General features: G+C 46.7%; 3 protein-coding genes across 4 annotated transcripts; 1 reads left to right on the top strand and 2 right to left on the bottom strand.

Moving 5' to 3' along the window:
- Positions 1-6: 6 nt before the first annotated feature.
- On the top strand, positions 7-2,308 carry ARMC7 (armadillo repeat containing 7). The gene is made up of 3 exons (XM_017743224.1): positions 7-190; positions 266-409; positions 1,265-2,308. Exons 1-3 carry the CDS (start codon positions 124-126, stop codon positions 1,600-1,602), a joined length of 549 nt encoding a protein of 182 aa, XP_017598713.1. The 5' UTR covers positions 7-123; the 3' UTR covers positions 1,603-2,308.
- A 316-nt stretch (positions 2,309-2,624) lies between these two features.
- On the bottom strand, positions 2,625-9,565 carry NT5C (5', 3'-nucleotidase, cytosolic). 2 transcript variants are annotated; one of them, XM_008640595.2, is made up of 5 exons: positions 9,090-9,547; positions 4,105-4,205; positions 3,960-4,020; positions 3,082-3,196; positions 2,625-3,000 (listed from the first exon to the last, which is right to left on the bottom strand). In XM_008640595.2, the coding sequence occupies exons 1-5, from the start codon at positions 9,489-9,491 to the stop codon at positions 2,858-2,860; spliced, it is 822 nt and encodes a 273-aa protein (XP_008638817.2). In that variant the 5' UTR covers positions 9,492-9,547; the 3' UTR covers positions 2,625-2,857. The 2 variants fall into 2 exon arrangements, with proteins under 2 accessions (XP_008638817.2, XP_017598712.1); XM_017743223.1 differs by lacking the exons at positions 3,960-4,020; positions 4,105-4,205 and having other exon boundaries at positions 9,090-9,565.
- A 607-nt stretch (positions 9,566-10,172) lies between these two features.
- On the bottom strand, positions 10,173-17,842 carry HN1 (hematological and neurological expressed 1). Its single transcript, XM_017743225.1, has 4 exons — positions 17,670-17,842; positions 16,959-17,056; positions 15,018-15,045; positions 10,173-11,159 (listed from the first exon to the last, which is right to left on the bottom strand). Exons 1-4 carry the CDS (start codon positions 17,728-17,730, stop codon positions 11,011-11,013), a joined length of 336 nt encoding a protein of 111 aa, XP_017598714.1. The 5' UTR covers positions 17,731-17,842; the 3' UTR covers positions 10,173-11,010.
- Positions 17,843-19,821: the final 1,979 nt, after the last annotated feature.

The raw sequence follows: 19,821 nt of genomic DNA, 5'->3' as shown, positions 1-19,821 counted from the left end.
GGCGTGTGGGCCTTGCGTGCTGCCCTGAGACAGCCGGTTCCTCCCCATCCCTCGGTACACCCGGTCCCTGAGCCGACGCTGCCCCGGGGGAACGGGCAGCCCCGGGGGTGTGTGTGTGCCGCGATGGAACTGGGTCGGCTGGAATACCTGCAGGCGCTCGTCACCGAGTTCCAGGTGACGGACAGCACAGGTAACAAACGGCGCTGCTCGCTCGTCCTCTCCGTGTCGAGCGTTTCCTCACACACCCGACCCTTTTTCCTTGCAGAGGCCAAGGAGCAGGTGCTGGCGAACCTGGCCAACTTCGCCTACGATCCCAGCAACTACGAGTACCTGCGGCAGCTCCAGGTGCTGGACCTGTTCCTCGATATGCTCACCGAGGAGAACGAGACCCTCGTGGAGTTTGCCATGGGTAAGGGCTGCTCCTCAGCTGACGCCTGGTCAGGGAACACCCGGCCCTGCGCTCGGTTCGGTCGTTAATCCTCCCCAAATTCACGCAGGGCTCCAAAAACAAACCCACACTGTGCTGGTAAAGCCTCCTTTAGTGCAGAATAGGAGAGAGGTCAGAGGCGGGCATGACCCTCCATGTCCTCACAGGGCTTAATAAAGGCACTATCTGGAAAGGATTTTGGGTTGTTTGTTTCTTTTCTAAACAATACCTGATTAACTTTTTACTGAAATCTCTTCTATAGAGAAGCAGTCATTAATACATAGATTTTGCCAGGTCTGTTGTACAGATCCATGTAACCATTCTGCTATTGGCAACTGGTCTTCTAGAATACTACCTGACATTTTTAATAAATCTCTGAGGAACTGCCTTACCGTGATTTTTCATGGTCTGAATGTAAGCTAAGGGGGCAGATCCTGTGAGCAGCTCTATGAGATGATATTAAACGTATTTGATTTTTAAGGTTTGTGGCTGCATCTCAAAGTTTCATATTTCAAACATTCTGTGGTTCTTGGCTACTTACTCTGGTTATCTCCATTCTCTGGCTTCCTGTAGCACCTGCAATAAACTGCTGGCTTGTGTCTTCCACTAGGGATGAGTGATCCTGGAATCATTCTGTGGAAGCAGTTATGTGCAGCAGTAACAGTGCCCTCTAATGACACACAGGAGGAGGAGTGTGCTGGTGGAAAATCTCGGGAAAGAATCAACAAAACATGGCCTAGGGAACCGTTAAGAATTTTCCGTCCAAACAGAAGATCTGGATGTTAGAAACAGGATGAGCAATGAATTTGGACAGACACTTTTCTCTTGCCGTTCCAGGTGGTCTTTGCAACCTGTGCTTGGATAAAACAAACAAAGAGTACATCCTGGAGGCCAACGGGGTGGAGCCCATCATCAACTGCTTGTCCAGCTCCAACGAGGAGACCGTGGTGTCGGCCGTGACCACGCTGATGTTCCTGACGACGCCGCGCTCGCGCGTGCAGACCACGGCACTGCCCGTGGTGGAGTGCATGCTCCGCTTCTCGCTCTCGGCCAACACGCGCCTCAGCAACCTGGCATCCATCTTCCTGCAGGATTACTGCAGCCCTCCGCAGGTGGAGGAGGCCAGGAACCTCAGCAGGCACACGGCAGTGGGGATTCCTCTGCCCAAGGACTGAGCGCGGGGCTGTGGAGAGGGGAACCTCCTGCTGTTCTCGCTTTCTGCTCAGCAGGTCAAGAGCAGCATTAAAGACGGGGGGGTTGGTCCCACCAGTGCTGGGGTTTAGTTAACAAAGAGGATGGAACAGCACTACCATGGCAGCTGGGCCAAGCACACAGCCAAGCCTGCAAGCAAATATTTAAAATAAAGCAGGTCATGGCTGCACATTGGAGAGTACTTTGCCAAGTGCAGCTCAGCACCCAGCTTGCTCAAGTAACCCTTCCCAGCAATGAGGGGTTTTCTGCTTGGGTTATTGGGCAGAATTATGTCCCCTCTGGTTCCTGGATAGTTGTGCTGCAGCTCTCCCCTTCAGTGTCAGTGACAAGGAACGCTAAGTGTCAACTCAAGTGACTGAAATGTCACAGAAATTTATTTCTCTTGCAGAGAAAAGAGTTTCCCTGCCCTGGCAGTTCACAATCTCTGCATCCCTGTGGCACTAGTTATGCCATCCTCCAATCATGGCACAGGCAGCCAGCTAGGGAATCACTGCATAGGACACGCTGTAGCTACCCTACAAATGAAGAAGTGGTAAGTTTTTCTTTCATTACCACTGGTGAGAAAGGTGAAGTCAAAAAAAAAAAGGGGGCTCATGGCAGTCTGGCTCATAAGAACAGCTGTCTTGTAAAAGCTTCTCTTAATAAAACATTAACTTAAATGCTGTGTAATCAGTTCTGTGTGAGCTCATGAATGTTTTTCTCCAGCACTTGCAGCCTTTGCCCACTCTTACTGAAGCACATGGGCCAGAAATCGAAGCCAGCTTAGTCTCTTTTCATTATCAGCCAATGAGGCAAGAGAAAACCCAAGAGCCAGGGTGGCTAAACACATAACATTTATAAGGTTTGACTTGAGCCCAGTGCTCCCTGACAGACACCCACACTGGATCTGCTTACCTTTCAGAGCCTTCCTCCTTCCTCTTTTTCCCTCCCCTCTGCCCCCAGACAGCACAAACCAAACAGGAGTGAGGTTAAACACACACAAAAATCCAACCACAGCTGCTTGTAGTTTATAATTTCTCTTCTCCTACAGCAAACATCCAAAACGCTACAGAGATTAACTGAGTGCAGAGCAATCTTCCAGAAACCCAAGAGCACTGTGTGACAGGAGCAGCTCATTTACTGTGACTGACCCCTGCAGTGACAGTGCCTCCTGGCCATGGGAGGAGATGGGCTGGTTGTTCCCTGGCAGTGGGAAGAATGCAGCATCCCCTTCCTGCACTACTTCCTCCGCTTGCTTTCCAGGATGGCCTTCCAGTCGTCAGCCCAGGAGCGCAGGCGCCGGCGCGGGGCCGGCAGCTGGACGTGCCTGTTGTGGCAGCAGGTGAACAGGATGTGCTCCCAGCTCGGGTTGGGCTCTGCGCCTGTGGGAAGGGGGGGAAAAGCTGCAATCAGCTGGGGATGGCTCCCCAGCCAACAGCCAGCCATGGAAACGCTGTTCAAACCTTGGATGGTGTCCTTGTCATCAAACAGCAGGTCAGCAGCCACCACGGTCTTGTCTCGGGTCAGAATAATCCGCTCCACAAACTCGGGTCCCAAGTGTTTCTCTACCCACTTATACTGCAGAGACAAGGAATAGGAGAAAATCCCGCTGTGCTCTCGGTTTGCACATCACTTATGTCAGACCAGCCCTAATAGAGTAATTTTTTACCCCTGTAAACCTTCACCTGTGTCTAGGAATCCCCACATGGAGCCTGGCTGTGGCCCAGGATGCTGATTAAACCTGTCTGTGTGACAGCTGCCAGTCAGCACTGCCCTGGCCATGCCCAACTGTTGAGTTTGTGAGAAGCACTGGCTGCTTGCCCAGAGCACGTGGGTTGTACCCATCTAAGTCATTCCAGTGACCAAATTACCCCTTCCATTCTCATGCCACTGACAAGAAGGATTTATTCCAACACTACAGCCTCCTGAACACAGCACTGGCCTCTTTTGGGACATCTCAGGCTCCAGATTCAGACTGAAGTAAGTTTTGTTGGTTGATGGTTCTCCAGAGTGGAATCCCCTGGGAATATCCCATCCCTGTGGGCTGCACTGTAACAGTTCCTTTGCTGTCACCTGCTGACACAGCTGGTCCCAGCCCAGCTCCAAAAGCCCAGGGATCACATGCTCCACAGTAATTCTGGCACCATGTGGCACTTGGAGATTCCCTGTCCTGAGTTACTGCTCTGTGTGTGGGAAGCTGTCCCTCAGACAGGGATTGAGGGAAGCCTGGCAGCTGGAGCAGCTACTGTCTTTAGAAAGGAATAGCTCCAACTTGGGTAGTATGAAACAGTGAGGCCTTGCAAAAGCAGCATTAAACCCAATAAAAACAATTCCCTCCCACCTTTTCCACAATGCAGTGCTCATATTTCCGGAGAGGGCTCGTGCAAATGAAGACTTCAGTGCTGAAAAGAAACAGCCTTTGTTAGCAGTGAGGGGAAAGTGTGTAAGGTCCTGGAAAAGGGCTGCAGGGTGCGAAGTGTCCTTACTCCTGCATGTGGAGCATCTCCTGCACAGCTTCCAGGGCTCCTGGAATTGGATCCAAGTCTAGGAAGAAGCCAGGCGACTCATAGACACTGGCTACCTTGGCCTGCAGGAGACAGAGGACGATGAGCAGCGGCTGTGCTCTGTCACAGCACTCTCCAGTCACCCCCTGTGTGACAGCCCAGTGCTTCCCCCCAGGAGTGAATTATAAAATTTCTCACCTTTCACTTCTGGGAAAGGTCCAGTTTGGGCAGACAAGAAGGAGAAGTCACTTTCTGGTGGTTCATGAGGAGGCAGAGATGCCCCTGGCCTGACTTTGCTCCTACAATCAGCCCTGACCCACTGGAGTCTCTGGGGGCTGAGGGAGACAGAGGTCCCACTCCACCTCTTCACAGCAGGTCTCTTTCAACTGACTGTGGTGAAAACCAAAGGAACAAGTTGGAGGCTTCTCCTCCTCTGTCACATTTGGCTGAGTTTGCTGAGGGCTCAGGAATTCACCGGGGATGGGTGGGCAGATGCAGGTGCTGCCCATCAGCCCCCTTTTCCTTTAGAGCAGACAGGGCACGGTGGTGACCGTGCCAATGGCCAGGCCAGCACTGCCACACACCTGGGGGGAATCCCTTCAGCAAGAGGGAAGGATGAGAGCGCTGGGAAAGCTCCGTGTCTTTGCTGCTTTTTATGATTTTCAGTCACCCACTTAAAATATTGTTGAAGGAGCAGACCTTGGCTCCAGCCCGGATGGAGGTAACCCTGAGGTTACCCTGAGGTAATGGGCTGGTGCAAAGTCTGCTCCAAAGAGTCTGAGACTGCAGCAGGAAGTTCAGAGGTGATCCCTGTGCTTCCCCAAGAACCTTTGGCTCCGTGAGGTGACCTGTGCACCCCATGAGCCCCATCTGGGCTGGGTTTGAGGGTGCTCTCCTCGCCTGGCTCAGCACTGGGCTGAGCTCTGCAATTAAGGCCTTTATCCCTTTTGTGTCTGCACCTGCTCTCAGTGTAAACCCACCTTCCATACAGGCATGTGGGATGCCACGTGAACCAGAGAGGAAATTAATGATAAACAAGTGGGGAAGGAGGTTAGCCCTAAAGGCAGAATCATTTTTAAGTGAGTGTAAATAGGAAAGAAACAAGATTACTGGAGAAACAATGTTATCCCAAGCTAACATAGCCAAAAATGGGACAAAAAGATATTTAATATGATACAGTACAGTGCATCTTTAATCTCTAAAAGGAAGAGCAGTATTTCCAGGGCAATTTCCAGGTAGGACTGTCCTTCCAGTCCTTTTTCTTCTTAATTTACTGGTAAGACATTTTCACACCTTTTATTATTAGGAAATTTACTGCTTTGAATCCAGCTCTGGTTAGTTAATTTTAAGGATTGCTCCCTGGTGACTGTTCAGTGGCCTGTGTTAAATGAGTGTTTCAGAGTGGGTCACAGCTGATGGGTTTTCCCCTTCCTTATCCCACATCCCATCATGGCAAAGGACCCACAGCAGCACCGAGGGCGGAGGCCCCTTCCAGGCCTAAGTTTCACCCTAAGACAAAGAGATTAAGCTTCCAGTCTCTCTTTACCCTGAGGCACACAAATCTTAACTTCCTTGGGGTCACGTAGTGAAGTTCAGAGGTGTCAAAGCAGCATTTTTCCACAAGCATTAAAGTCATACGTTGCCATGCCACTGAACAGTTTGGAAAACTTAATTCTTGTTAAGTGTTCTTCAAAGGCAGGCTGCAGCCTTTGCTCAGAAGAGTCCAGCTCTAAAGAGTCCAGCCGAAGGTCTCCTTGCTCTGTATCACCAGTGGAACATCAACATAAAACCCATTTCAATCAAGCAGCAGTGAGGAGTCAAACCAGACTCTCAGATCCTGAAGCTCACTCAGTTATCACCACCTACAAATACTCATAAATCAACAGCCAGAAAGTTGGAAGCACTGTCTGATTTCACACGCAGATCAGAAGAGGTTAAGGAGCCTGTCTAGGTGCAGACATGGCAATCAGATCTGCCCAGATCTCTGTTTCCATGCAAAGCCTCCGTGATCCCAGCAACAATTCCCTGGAGCTCTTCCCAAGGAGATTGAATTACAGACTTGGGGCTCGTGTCTGAAAGCTCTTTTATCCTACAGCAAGACACCAGAAACTGGCAAGTTTCCACCACATCACAAAAAAGTCTGGCTTTGTTGGAGAAAGAAATTTGATTTGATGACTCCTGGAACCAAAAGCCATTTCCTCTCATAAAAAAAGTGACTAGAAATAGAAAGTAAAACCATTTTCTTTCCTCATTTTCATGCTACCAATGCTGAACGCTTCCTTTTAACCTCCATTAGTAAGATAACAATTTGGATACAAAACTGGAAGGACTACATCTGTCCCTAAGCTTTCCCATTTACAGGACTTAAAAATAATTCTAGAATTTTTTACCACTGGTGGGGATGTTGAATCCTTTTCTTGAAGCTGTCTGGGGCCAGGAAACATGGAGATAAATCCCCACCAACAAATTGACCACAGACACAGGAGGGCAGAGAGGCAAGTGCAGTGCAAAAAACTTGAACAAAATAAAATGGATTAGAAGTCCTTCTAAATAAAATGGATTTACAGTGTGAAATTAATGATCAACTTGCAATCAAAACAGAAACAGAAATGAAGTAATGGCTCAAGTTTCAAGCGGCAGCTGCTCAGCACCAATTAAGCATGAACACCACTCAGGAAGAGGTGATGCATAAATCATCACCACAGCACTTCCCAGCCCATGTCACGAGAATATCCCACACCCTGGAAGTTCATGGACAGACACAGCCAACAGCTGCCACAAAGAGCCTGGTGTCCAGCTGACCCCCCTGGTGTCCAGCTGACCCCCTGGTCTCCAGCTCACCCCCTGGTGTCCAGCTGACCCCCTGGTGTCCAGCTGATCCCCTGGTGTCCAGCTGATCCCCTCCTTTCAGCACTAACAAATTGCAGGCTCAGTTTCCCTGCATGGACACGTGGCCCCACAAACTGCCCTGTGTGGGCTGCTGGTTCCTGCCAAAGCTTTCCCTGCAGCTTGTGCCAAGGACAGACTTTCCATGGGGATTCTCCTGCCCCACAGACACCCTATACAGCCACAGCAGAACAAACAAGGGCTCTGTTTTTAAAATAATGTATGGTATTTACATAAAACCCAAAGGAGCCTCAAATCTTTAAAACTATAACTTCATTGTGCTGCCAAACATACCTAAACCAGCCCAAAGCTCCAGAGATTACTGAAGGAGACAGACACACAGCACAGCTCCATAAAGCTAATTTCCTTAGGAAGCCAGGCTAGAACAGCAAGATAAGAGCTTTTAGCCACTGCTGGTGTGCGTGGGATTCAAACCAGTTGTCTGGTTATTTCATTGCCACACCTAAGGTCTGGGGAGGAACAGGATGAGCATGAACCAAATTAGGGAATGGGGTTTCCAGAAATAGAACAAAATGCAATTTTCTGGATAGATCAGACTGTAAGACCTTCCAAAAAAGAACAAATAAAAAGTCATGACCCCTTAAATTTCCTGCAACTTTTTTTTTGTCCGTGAGATTCACTTAAGGACTAGTCATTTAAACAATAAATCATGTTTGTTTCTGCAAAATAATAGCCAAATTTATGTCTGCTGACTATATCTACAGGCTTCTGGTTCCAGGAGCTTCTTACCATCAATAGTCATCGATTAGAACGCAGGCAGTTTGGAGCCTGTGGAAATGCTGACTGGATCCAGCACTCCAGCCCCTTATTCTGGTGCAGGAGCCTTTACCTCACTATGGAACAGCAGTGAAATTAATGTGAATTGTCGTTTCTTAGCAGTAAAACCCGCCAGGCTCAGTACAGGTTTTTAAAATGAGCAATGAACTTCTCAGGGACAGTGTTCAGCACAACCCAGATCAGTGGTTTCTTTACCGAGTCCTTGACTGTCCTGTGGTGACCAGAAGGAAGGGTGAAGCCTGGATTCACAGTATTTCTAATTCTGTGTTTCATGCAGCCTTAATTTGTGCAGTGATAATCAGTGACTTCTTCCAGGAGGATCACCAACCCTTTACAGAGGGATGTGTGTGTGGGAGTTTTGTCATCAAACCATTCACTGAACCATCTGAAGATGCTTGCTCTTTACCTACTCATGTTCTTGCTCTTGCTGTGCAGCAGAACAGTAATTTACCCAAAGCTCCCAGAGCACTCTGCACATGCTCACACGGCTCCACAGCAAGACAAGAACTATAAATGTTATATCTGGGTTTGTACAGAATGAAATCCTGCATCCATATTCCCTCTGCATGCCCTGACAAGCTGAGTGCATGGCAGGTAAGAGATCAGGAACAGCAGGAGAAGGCTGGTGGAACACCCTCCATCCATGCAAACTGCTGCCATTTTGAATGTTTGCTGATGGCTGAATGAGTAACAGAGAGGTTTGCAAAGCAAAATTACAAATACTGTAAATCCAGACTTCACCCTTCCTTCTGGTCACCACAGGACAGTCGAGGGCTCTGTCAGGAAATGGAACAGATGCTGATCTGGGCTGTGTTGTACACATTCCCTGAAAAGTCCATTGCTCATTTTAAGATCCTTTACTGAGCCTGGGGGTTTGTTACTAAGAAATGACAATTTCATTTCCCTCCTGTCCCATAGAGGGCCCCCTGCCACTGGCTGATAGACAGGAGTGTGGATCCAGTCAGCATTCCCACAGGCTCCAAACTGCCAGAGCTCTGATCGATGGCAATTGATGGTCCCAAGTTCCTGGAACTTAGGAACCTGTACATATAGTGAATAGCCATGATTTTGGTTATTATCTTACATAAACAAACATGGCCTTGTTTACGTGAGTATCCCTTAAACGAATCCCATTTAGGTATACATGAACAAAAAAACCTGCAGATAACTTAAGGGGATTTTAAAAACCACTGGTCCCACGCTGAGTTGTGCCCAGGCTGGCAGGCAGGGAGAGGTTTCCCAGCGGGATGGGGAGGGTGTGTTGGCCCCGCAGCCGCACTCACCGCCAGGTCCTCCCGCAGGCTGCGGTACTGCTCCCGCACCGAGAAGCCCCTGCGCTCCTCCAGCTCCACGCGCGGCTCCGCCGGGAAGCGGGCGCGGAATTCCCGCAGCACCGCGCCCTCGAAGTCGGCCAGGACCCCGTCCATGTCCACCAGCACCCGCAGCGGCGCGGCCGCGCTGCCCATCCCGATCCCAGATCCCGGATCCCGGCTCTCCGCTCCCGGCACACGCGGGCGCAGCGCCCCCGGCTCCGGCACACGCGAGAGCGCGCATGCATATGTATTAGCTACATGAATATGCATGAAGGGGCGGGGGGGGCACTCCTGGGGACCCCGCGGTGGCCGGGATGCGGCTGCCACGTCCCCCCCGAGGAGAAAGAAGCGCAGTGGAGCCTCAGCAGCCATCAAGGAGCATTAACAAGTTCCCCCGGGCATGGCGCTTGCAAAGGAAATATTAATTTCTGGGTAATTCCCCATGCTCTCGATGCAGCTGGTGCAGGGCACGGAGCACATCAGCTACAGGGACCCCCCCCAGATGGAGGAGAGGAGGAGTACGGCAGAGCAAATCCAGTTCGGTAGGTTCAGCACCCCAGGGCAGGGCTTCTCCAGCAGGGATCTGGAAAGCCAGGGTGCTTTCAGGCACCGGTTCTTCCAGAAGGGTGGAAGAGGCACCAGCAGACACGGGAGCTCCATACAGATCCTCTGCTGTGGCTTATTGGGCAACAGAGCCCTGCCAGGACAGCAAAGAAAGTCATGGTTTGGTCTCAATTCCACCCCCTTCCCTTTTTAGGGTCCTCCTCTCTTTTCTTTTTAGTGAGGAAAATACACTTTCCTCAATTTTGAGAAAAAACAGTATTTTGGATAAAACAGATTATATATATCAAGCCATATTCCACAGTTTTCTGATCTAGAAGACAAAAATGAAGAGAGAAGTCAGATTCTCTCTTCAGGAGAAGATGGCATATGTTGATGACCTCGAGCCAGGTTTAAGAACTCTCCTCTGTTAGAACAGGGCAGGTTGGCTGAGACAAGGACAACTGAGAACAAAGCAAAACCAAAACCATGAAATAAAACCCACACAGGAAACACTGCTTCAAAATTTCTATATTATTTACTTTTAAGCAACAATCCAGCTTCGTGAAATTACAACACACACTTTAAAGGATGAGATTTTCACCTCATGGTCAAGCACCAGCATGATCATGCACAGCATTGAGTCAGTTGTAAAAAAAAAAAAAAAATGCCCTGTAATTCTTAGTTATATAATCCACTCCACCTTTACTGAATAAAGTCTGAATCAGCCCCTTCCCAGCACTAGGCCAGGTGGCTCTGGTCATCAGCCCTCTATTTGGCACAGACCCTGTGTCATAGTAGTCCAGTATCAAGATTTATTTTGTTTTTAAAGGCAGCATGGTGTACATTAACCACTTAATGATTTATATGGCACAGCAGGGCACAAGGCATTTACCACATGCAGTCAATGAAGCCTTTTAGATCCCTAAATCCCACATGTGGAGGAGGAAGGGACTGCTCTTGCTGATTGTTTGCTGGCCTGGTTAACCAGGATTCTAGACCCTTGTAAAGCTAAGGGGTTCTAAAAAAAAAAAAAAAAAATTCTCAGTACAAAAACCTTCTAAGCACACTTAGAACCAAGCTACTCTCCTTTGAATTACATTACAATACTTCATAAAGCTTTCCCTCAAGTCTATCACTAGAAAACACTCATGTCACTTCCAGTAGATCTGGGGGAAACACAGGACAGAAGTGGAAAAAAACCCTTGATTTCAAAAAAAGATGGAGTACATAAAGTGCTTCTCTTTAATGAAAGAAATTTGAGATGTACAGTCAGGCTCAAGTTGTGCAGTTCACAAGCATGGGGGAAAGAAAACAGACACGAGTTCAAAACAGTCAGGAAGGGAAAGGTTTAACCGAGGACTAGGCTGGACTTGCCACCGGGTGGATTTCTCCTGGAGGGTGCAGGTGCTGGTGCTACTGGGCTAGGAACAGGTGCAGCAGGCAGGGACTTTTCTTCACTCTGACCTGGGGCAGCTTCTACATCAGCCTCAGTGTTTTCTAGAAGAAAAGAAGCTTTTAAAGTGTTTGATGTGGATGATGAGAGCCAGATGTTCGGCTGGCTCAGATGGAAGCTCAGCTCCTGTCAGTTTTGTCCAGGGGTACAGACACACTCCAATGCTATCAACCACTGGCAGGGCAGACTCAGCCCTCAGAAGTGTTTCTCAGATCAAATCTGAGGCCTTACAGCTCAGTCTCAGGCGTTCAGCAAGAGCCACATTCACCCAGCTGTTATTAGGGGACACCAGCAATTCATCTTTGTTAATGACAAGCAGCTTAAGGCTTAAGTCTTGTACATATAATTAGTCAGCGTTGTGACTCTGGCATCGTCACTCGAGTTTGAGCAGGTGCTGGGAGTCACAGCAGCACCAGCAGGAGCTCAAACTGCATCCCCAATTTCCTAACTGGAGAGAAGAGGATCTGACACACTTCTGAGGCTTCACACAGGACACACCAGGAAGCAGCCATGCATGGGGAGGCTCTGATTGTACACTCCCTGGAGAGCACGTGAGAGTTTTATCTTAAATCCTTCTGAGCAACCACAAGCAAAGACAGGGCACAGAAGGAATTCTTCACAGGAAGCACTTTAGATACTTGAGCAAACTAATGTATCTGCTTTGACAATTGAGTACAGCAAGTACATCAGCATCTCACATTTTTACAGGTTAGCACGACCAGTTCTGAGCCAAAGGCCCAAATCAGCACCAAGTAGCCCCTGATATTGAGGGTGAAGATGAACCTCACCTGTTTTCAACAGACCCTTTTGTTTTATCTCATGCTCACTAATTCTGGGTTGGGAGAATTCAGGAAACTGCTGCACATTCACCTTAAGCTTCATGATTTAGTAGATCTTGATCAAATTGCCTCCCCTAGCCTTCTCTTCAAACTGAACAGGCACAACTATTCCAATCTCCCCTCACAGAGCAGCCACTGCACCCCATCCTCTTCCCTGTCACCTCCACTACAGCCCCCTGCTCTTCACGTGTCAAGGACAGCACACAATTCAAGGTATTACCATTGTTTACAGAAAAAAATGATGTCATTTTCCATCCTCTCCCTGATGAAATTCAGTATTTTGCTGGCACCTCCAAACACCTCAAAGAATTTCAAGGAGAAGGAGTTGAGGCAGATCCTGGGAGCACCACAGCACAGAGCTGAACATAAGGCTGCCATGGTTTAGTTTTTGGGGTTTTCTCCCCCCCTAGATTCATTACTTTACACTTGCTTACACAGGGATTATCCTGCCTACCTCATTTAGCTGAGTCCTTCTGATGGTGAGATTTTCCCACCATCAGCACAATTTGACTACTTCAAAGAGGTAGTATCATCAACAAAATTGGAGACTTCACTGTTCATTACCTTTTCCAGGTCACAGACGAAGGCACTGAATAAAACCACCCCCAGCATCACCTTCCCTAGCTCATTTTTCCAACCTGAAAGGCAATTACTAAGTCCTACCCTTTGCCTCCTATTCCTCCTACCCCCAGCAGCAGCTTGTCTTACATCCTGTGTCAACTCAGTTTATTTTTTCCAACGCAAAATGTTATCAGATACACCAAAACCCCACTTGTGTCCACTGAACCTCCCCATATTCATGCTTATTATAATCTCAAAGAACTCCAGCATCTGAGCATAGTCTGCATGCAATCAGGAACAATCTCCACTACGGATTCTCTGCTGTGCTCACTAACCCAGCATAGCTGAAACAAACACTTAACACCACGTTTTAAGCCTGAAGTTCCTGTAGCTGCTGTGGCCCAGTGTCTGCTGACACAGCAAGTGCTGAATGTCCCTGCCTGGGGACAGTCCCAGCACTGTGCAAGATCCAGGCTCCACCTTCCTGTGGGTCATGTACAGTCAGGCACTGCTGACACTCAATCGGGCACTGCCTAATTCTCCTTAGCTGCTCACATTCATTCAGCTCACACTGCCCCTGAATCACAGAAGAAACAAGAATTACCAGCACAGGAGGCTTTGGGGGAAGTTTCTGTAGCTCCCTGTGTAGCTGATAGACATTAGCACTTCCCACATAGTCAAAGTAAGTTTGCCAACCTGATGAGTGACGTGGTAAACCCAACAGATCAGATAAAATATCAAAGCTCTTCCCTTCTCAGAAAGGGTCTAATCCCTGAAGCAGCTCCCTGCTGAGTGCACTGCAAGCCACTGGGAACTCTGATGCCCAGAAAGGAACTACAGCTCCCAAAGAGGAAACAAGAGCCCTGCTGTAAAAGAAATGGGTTTTTTACCCTAGACAGGCTTGATTAGTAAATATACACATTCCACCTGACACATGGAGGGGTGACACAGCCAGATGAGTGAGACTGGGCTCCATTGAGCTACAACACCCAAAGCTGTCAATGGTAGGAATTAATTTAACAATCCATCAGGACGTTTAGGTATCTACCACAGACACCTTCTGCAGGAGGCATTGATTTCTACTCCTTCCTGAGTACCATCAGTGAAAGTTTAACATTCAAATCTTTGCCTGCTATTTTTATTTCAGCTTGGCCACCTTCAAAAATTTAATATTCAGTCATGGCCACAACAGGAAACAACCCCAGTTACTTTCCATAACATTTGTTTTTTAACCACCTCCCAGCACAGATTTACCTGACCCTTGATAAGAACTTCCTTCACTGTCACTTGCCAGAAACAAACCAAAAGACAAATACAACACCTGTAGAAATGTGAACTTTTTTAAAAAGTCAGGAATACCACTCTGCACTCCAAGTTTCAGCCAGCTGTCCTGATGCCAGGCAGCCCTATTTCTGCTTCCTGGCATCCCAGTCCTTGTCACCTCCCTGCTGTTTGTGGGATCTCCTCTGCCCTGTGGGGAGCTGGTTTAAACAAGCACCAGGCAAAGCAGCAGCCCTTAGAGCAGTTTTCTTCTATTAGCAAACCACATCCTCCTACTCAAGGCATAAACTCTAGATGCCTACAGTGCTAATTAAGATCAGACAGACATGGGAAAGAAATCCTAGAGCCTGTACAGTTGCATTAGAAGCAGCCTGCTAGAGAGGCAACCCTTATTTTGCATACAGATACCACTCAGAGGTAGTGCAGAAGTTCTGGAAAAGCTTCCCCCCCTCCCAGCAAAAGTCTTTTCAGGACACGGAGGTGCTAATGGCCTCAGGGATGTCCCACCACTCTTAGGTGTTGAAAGTAGCACTTGGAAAGCAGCAGTCAACACACACACTCCTGTCATCAGGAAGTCAGCTATTCCTAAAGTGAATCTTGCAAAGGAGACATTTCCAGCCTCAGAGCTAGAAAAAGTACTTGAAGGGGAAATGGCTCTGTTTACAAGCGATTTGCAGTATGCAGATCAACTTCCTTGGCAGAAATCAGCATTTTAAAAGCAATAGGAAGTTAAGAGCTGGTTAATGCAGCTACTTCCAGAAGCAGTAGCTGGGTTTGATTCTTTCTGTCAATGTGGAGTTTGCTGTATGAGAAGACTGTGGGAAAGAAGGAAACTGCTAAACTAAAATCAATTATTTTGACTGTCCTATTTAATTACAAGCAACCCTAACAGCAGTCTGGCCTTTCAATCACTGAACTCTTTGCAAAACAGTCTCCATCTTACCTTCTAGTACTCAGACACGTCTTGACACCAGCAGCTGCTGGCAAAATAAACCAACAGGACTGTTCTCCTTTTTACCCTGATGAGCAACAGCACTACACCATTTCCCTCCAAGCCCACACTCCACTGAAGCAGTTGGTCACGTTGTTTTGATGGATTCCAGTGACAATCCCAGGCTTCCTCTTTCCTAATAAATGACCATTTATAGATCCTACATCCTCTTCTACTGCAAAGCGACCTGCAAAAGGCTTTTACTAGAGGAGTCCAAGGGAGTTACTCACCAAAAATGTCACCACCAACATCTCCTCCCTAGAAAAGAGAAAGGAACATGTTACACCTCATGTCTCACAAAGCATTTTCCTATTCCATGGAGTGGATACTCCTGCATGGTGTGACCACTGGCACATGGTGTGACTGGGCACACTGCTCTATGTGGCACCACAGATGCAGGGAGGCACTTTTACAGCAGCAATGGGCTCTGGGTTCCAAGAAAGGGACAGAACCCAGAGTGGCACAGTGGGGTCTGCACTCATAATCTGCAGACTGAAATCATGGGTTTGTAAGCACCATTTCTGACAGATTGACTTATAACTTAACCAACTCTTTCTTTACCTAACATACTTCCAAAAGTTGAAACAGATATTGGAGTAATCCTGATGACACATGGCACATTTGTTATTCCCACAGTGAAGGACACAGGTGGGTATGAACACTTTATTGTACAGAGCATCCCACATCAGGCAGCATTGACAGGATCCAGAACATTCCCACTGCCCAGCAGGAAGGGCAAAAAAATTACTATGACAGCAACAAGCAAGAGTTGAGTGTCCTCTGCTTTCTACTGAGCAACTCTTTGCAACACTGAACATTTATCTGTTGGCAAGGCCAAGAGCATTTGTTCTGCCCAGGGTATTTAACTTCATTTGTGAAATACAGATCAGCTTTTTTGTTCCTGATGAAGCTTCCTTCACTACATAAACAGTTAAACATTCTTTGCATACTGAATCTGTTCACAGGCTGCAGCTTGACACAAAAATAGGGAGTCTCCCAGCAGCAGCCAAGGCTCCTCAATGGCATCAGGCTTATCAGCTTTTATAGATTTAACATTGCTAACTACACAGTGAAACTGCAGAAATTTGGATTAAAAAAAGCACAGAAACTGACACAAATGTATCACCTTAAGTCTCAGGCTGTTTGCAGCTGAATTACTGCATAAAAGTAAAGTATTCCACATGGGAAGAATCTGTTTGCAAAGCTGAGAACCACAGTATTCAAAACAATTTAGCAGAAAGTAGAATTAGACTAAACAGTTAAATTTATAGCAGAAAATATACCACAGAAAATAAACTCACTTATATTTGCTAAATTGAAACAAGACATTTTTCGTAACAAAGAACAGTTTTGTGACTTAAAGCTACAATTAATAACAAAAATGGGCTGTGGTGCTTGATGCCAATTACCAAAATAAAACCTATGATGAAAGGTGTCTGCTACAACATTTGAGATCAATTACTTACCTACCCAGTTCTTTTCAGAAAACCTGCAGCTGGAGAGTTTTAAACAACAAGATTTCTTTTTTCCACTTTGTTCATGCAAACACAGGCTATCATACATTCCTAGGGACCTAAGTTCAGAGGAATTACTGGTTTTTTACTGAATTTACTGTGTTTCAAAAGAACCCTGTTTTTCCCATTAAATGTAGTCACACATCTAGCAAATTTCACTTAATTAACACCATTAACACTACAAATCATGCTCCATATTGCCACTAAGTAAGGAGTTTATATAGAAAATAACACACCTGATGGTATTATTAAAACAAAACAGGCATTGATGCTACTGAGGTAAGAATTTGCTGGGATGTGAAACCAAGTTCTTTGTCAGACCCACACAGAGTTTGCTGTAGTAACTATTGTTTGTGAGATGTTTAAACCCACAATTACACACAGAGCTGAAATCAGATTTCACACCACTTCATTACTGTCTCAGCAATGAGATGGGTAAAGAGCTCTACAAAGTGGTCCTTGTGAAAAATCCAGCCCTTCCTTCCTCAGCATACTGGAAGAGTACCAGATGGAAAGGGGAACCTTCAGGAAAAAACAGATTTGAGAGAAAGGCTTCAAATCCTACAATGCTTCCAACTGTGTGAACATCCGTGATAAATTAATCCCACACAGAGTGTGAATTGTCCATTATCAGGCTCTTTGTAGTCAAGTACTGACCTTGGGATCTACAAAGTCTCCACAGTTTGCCTCAGTTGAGTTTGTTCTTTGTGGTCCAGACGATTCACAGCTGTCTCTGGTTTCACCTGGCTTAGCCCCTACAAGCAGAGATTGATTCTAACCAGTTTGCAAGATAAACTTGATGTGAAAGCAGATCATAAATAGTCATAGATTTGGGTACACTGGGAGAGGTTTTTCTTTTAAATTACAGCTTTGCCATTCTAAAGAGTCCTGGTCCTTTAGATAATAACTCACAAATTACTGTCTTACAGCAGCACCCCATGCAGTGAGGGTGTCATTTAAACAGATGGAGTTTGGGATCCCAAGGCCACCCATACTGGCAGTGTTCTGCAGAAAGGGAAGCTTAATCCCAGCTGTGAAAACATGAGGATAAACTTCCTCTGAATAATCAAGACCAATTAGTGCTACTCCAAACAGTAAGACACAAGTCCACTTGTGTGACTTGGAGAAATTGCATCCAAAATACAATTCTCTGCTTGTAACATGCCCAACACTTGAATAAAATAAACTCTCCTGGAAGAAATTAATGAGAAATAAACAATCCCCTGCAAGCAGACATGATTTATAGCCCCAAAGTACCAAGCAGGAAGGGAACTCTGGTTTCCACACAGCCACCAGCAGCATCAGGCTAAGCCACAAAATGAATCAATACCCGTCAGCAGATGTGGAAACAAAGCACTACAGCCTTACCTGATGCTTTAGCCCAGGAAGGTGGGTTCTCCTCAGGAGTTCCAAAGATGCTGGATGCCATTTTGTTCCTCCTCACGGGTTGTTCTTTGGGCTCGTCAAAGCCCAGGGAGAAGTTGGAGCCGCCGCCGGGAGGACGCAGCACTCTGCAGAGAGAGGCAGCTTTACACCCTGTGCCAGCCCCCAGCTGCACTCCCAGCACGTCAAACAGAGGCTCCAGCACATCACTTCAACTACCCAGGTAAGCTCCAGCCAGAATTCCATCCTGGCACTCTTATCTCCACTGCTCTTCAGTGGCACTTACAAAAATAAAATGCTCCCGCGCTCTACTTGTGCCCTTGTTCCACCCGGTGTCACAGCAAGGGCTGCTCCCATCAATCTGAGCCAAATAAAAAATAAAAATAACTATGTGGGCATGTCAAATTCCAGCTTTTTTAAGAGTACCCTGGGAAGGTTAATATTCATCTTCAAACTGGCTGCACAGCAAAGACTGAAGTTTGAATCAAAGGACTGGTTGCACCACTGATGGCTGGGGGCTGCAGCCTTTATTTAGATTTGTTTCCTCAGGAAAAAACCCTCAAATCTGCAGCATGCTGCTGGTCTAGAAGTAAAAAGTGAAATTAAACAGCTTGCAGTTGACTATTATTAGGAGAGACACGTGTACAAAGCTCCAGATATGTAACCTAAATCTAACAATCTGCTCTTAGACAGACACAAAAGAAGCCTGCTCAGTACTTCAAGAGCTTGATTGCAGTCTGCTTTCCAACCTGCAGAACCCAACCAAAATGAACAGCTGCAGCAGAACAAATCTTGAAACATAAACTCCTCCTGATCTTATTTTCATAAGCAAGAGATTCTGGGTTAGCTGGAGAAGCCAGACAAAAGCCAGGAGAATAAAACTGTGTGTGAGAACTTTCAAAACTCCCAGAGAGATGTGAGGACATCAACAGAACCTGGGGCTTCCTGGTCTTTAAAGACCTCCAGGGCTCCAAAATGAACACCAGGACAAACTAAGGATGGTGCACACTTCCTCTTCTTAGCAACTTAATCAATCAAAATTAGAACAGGAAACAGCACCCAGCTTGTTAATGCTCCAAACCTGGGAATTCAACACAAAGAGTGTGTCAAATTGTACAATTCACATCTTTGGAGAACTTGTGCCTGTTACATTCCAGCTGCAACACAAAAACGCTTCTCCATGCTACAGAGCTCAAACACCCCAATGGCAAGGGAAATTCCTAAAGGTGTGTGACATGGATATTTTCTTAACCAGAAAAATACTTTTCCTAACAAATTCTCTTACTAAGAATTACTAATGCTCAGCCGCTAATGGGAGGATCCCAGGAGACTGGAGAATGTGTTTTATTATGACTTGTTTTGTCTCCTTTCTGAATCAAGATGTGGTGTAATGGTCTTGAATCATTCCTTTATCTTTTTTTTTTCTGTGAGGAAACGTATAGAAGGTTTATTTTCTTAGTTATAGGTGTTGCAGTTACTAATCTGAAGAACAGTCTGTTCAAAGCAGGGCTTGTTCCCAAACCTTAGATCACCTCTTTTTACCAGAGCAGTGAAACCAGTACTCTCTTAAGGGCACAACAGTTTCCACTGACAGACTTAATGACATTAACAGAAAAGGCAACTGAAGGGGGGAAAAAAATCCATCACTCAAACTGTTAGAAAGGAATAATCGCTTTTACCAACCTCAGGTAAATGCTAACAGATTTTATTAGAAGCCTCTCACAGCATCAAATGCTGTAACCTGCTTTATGAAAGCCACGTTTAAACTACAAGCAATGACATGCTGTTAAAATTCCACCTCATGCCCAGTGATGTCCACCGAAAATCCACCCACAGCTCCAGGAAGAGCTCAGGTAAAAGGTTTAAAAACAAGCTTTGTAAAGGGTTGGTTTTTTGTTTTTTTTTTTCTGCTTTAAAATACACTCTGAAAAACCAAAAGGGAACAGGAAGCATCCGCTTTGTCAGGCCACAACCTTAGAGAAAAAAGACACGACAGTGTGGAAAACGACACGATCCTCTCCAGCTGTGACTCCCGAGACCGCGGGTGCCCGACCCAGCGCTGTGCATCTCCTCCAGACCAACCTGCCAAGTTTTCTTTGTTTCCAGACAGGCTCCGCTTCTCGCTCCCCGCCCCCCC

The sequence above is a fragment of the Corvus brachyrhynchos genome, unplaced genomic scaffold (assembly GCF_000691975.1).
Source record: "Corvus brachyrhynchos isolate BGI_N302 unplaced genomic scaffold, ASM69197v1 scaffold148, whole genome shotgun sequence".
NCBI classification, from domain to species: Eukaryota; Metazoa; Chordata; class Aves; order Passeriformes; family Corvidae; genus Corvus; species Corvus brachyrhynchos.
This window is presented reverse-complemented; position numbering and strand designations above follow the sequence as displayed.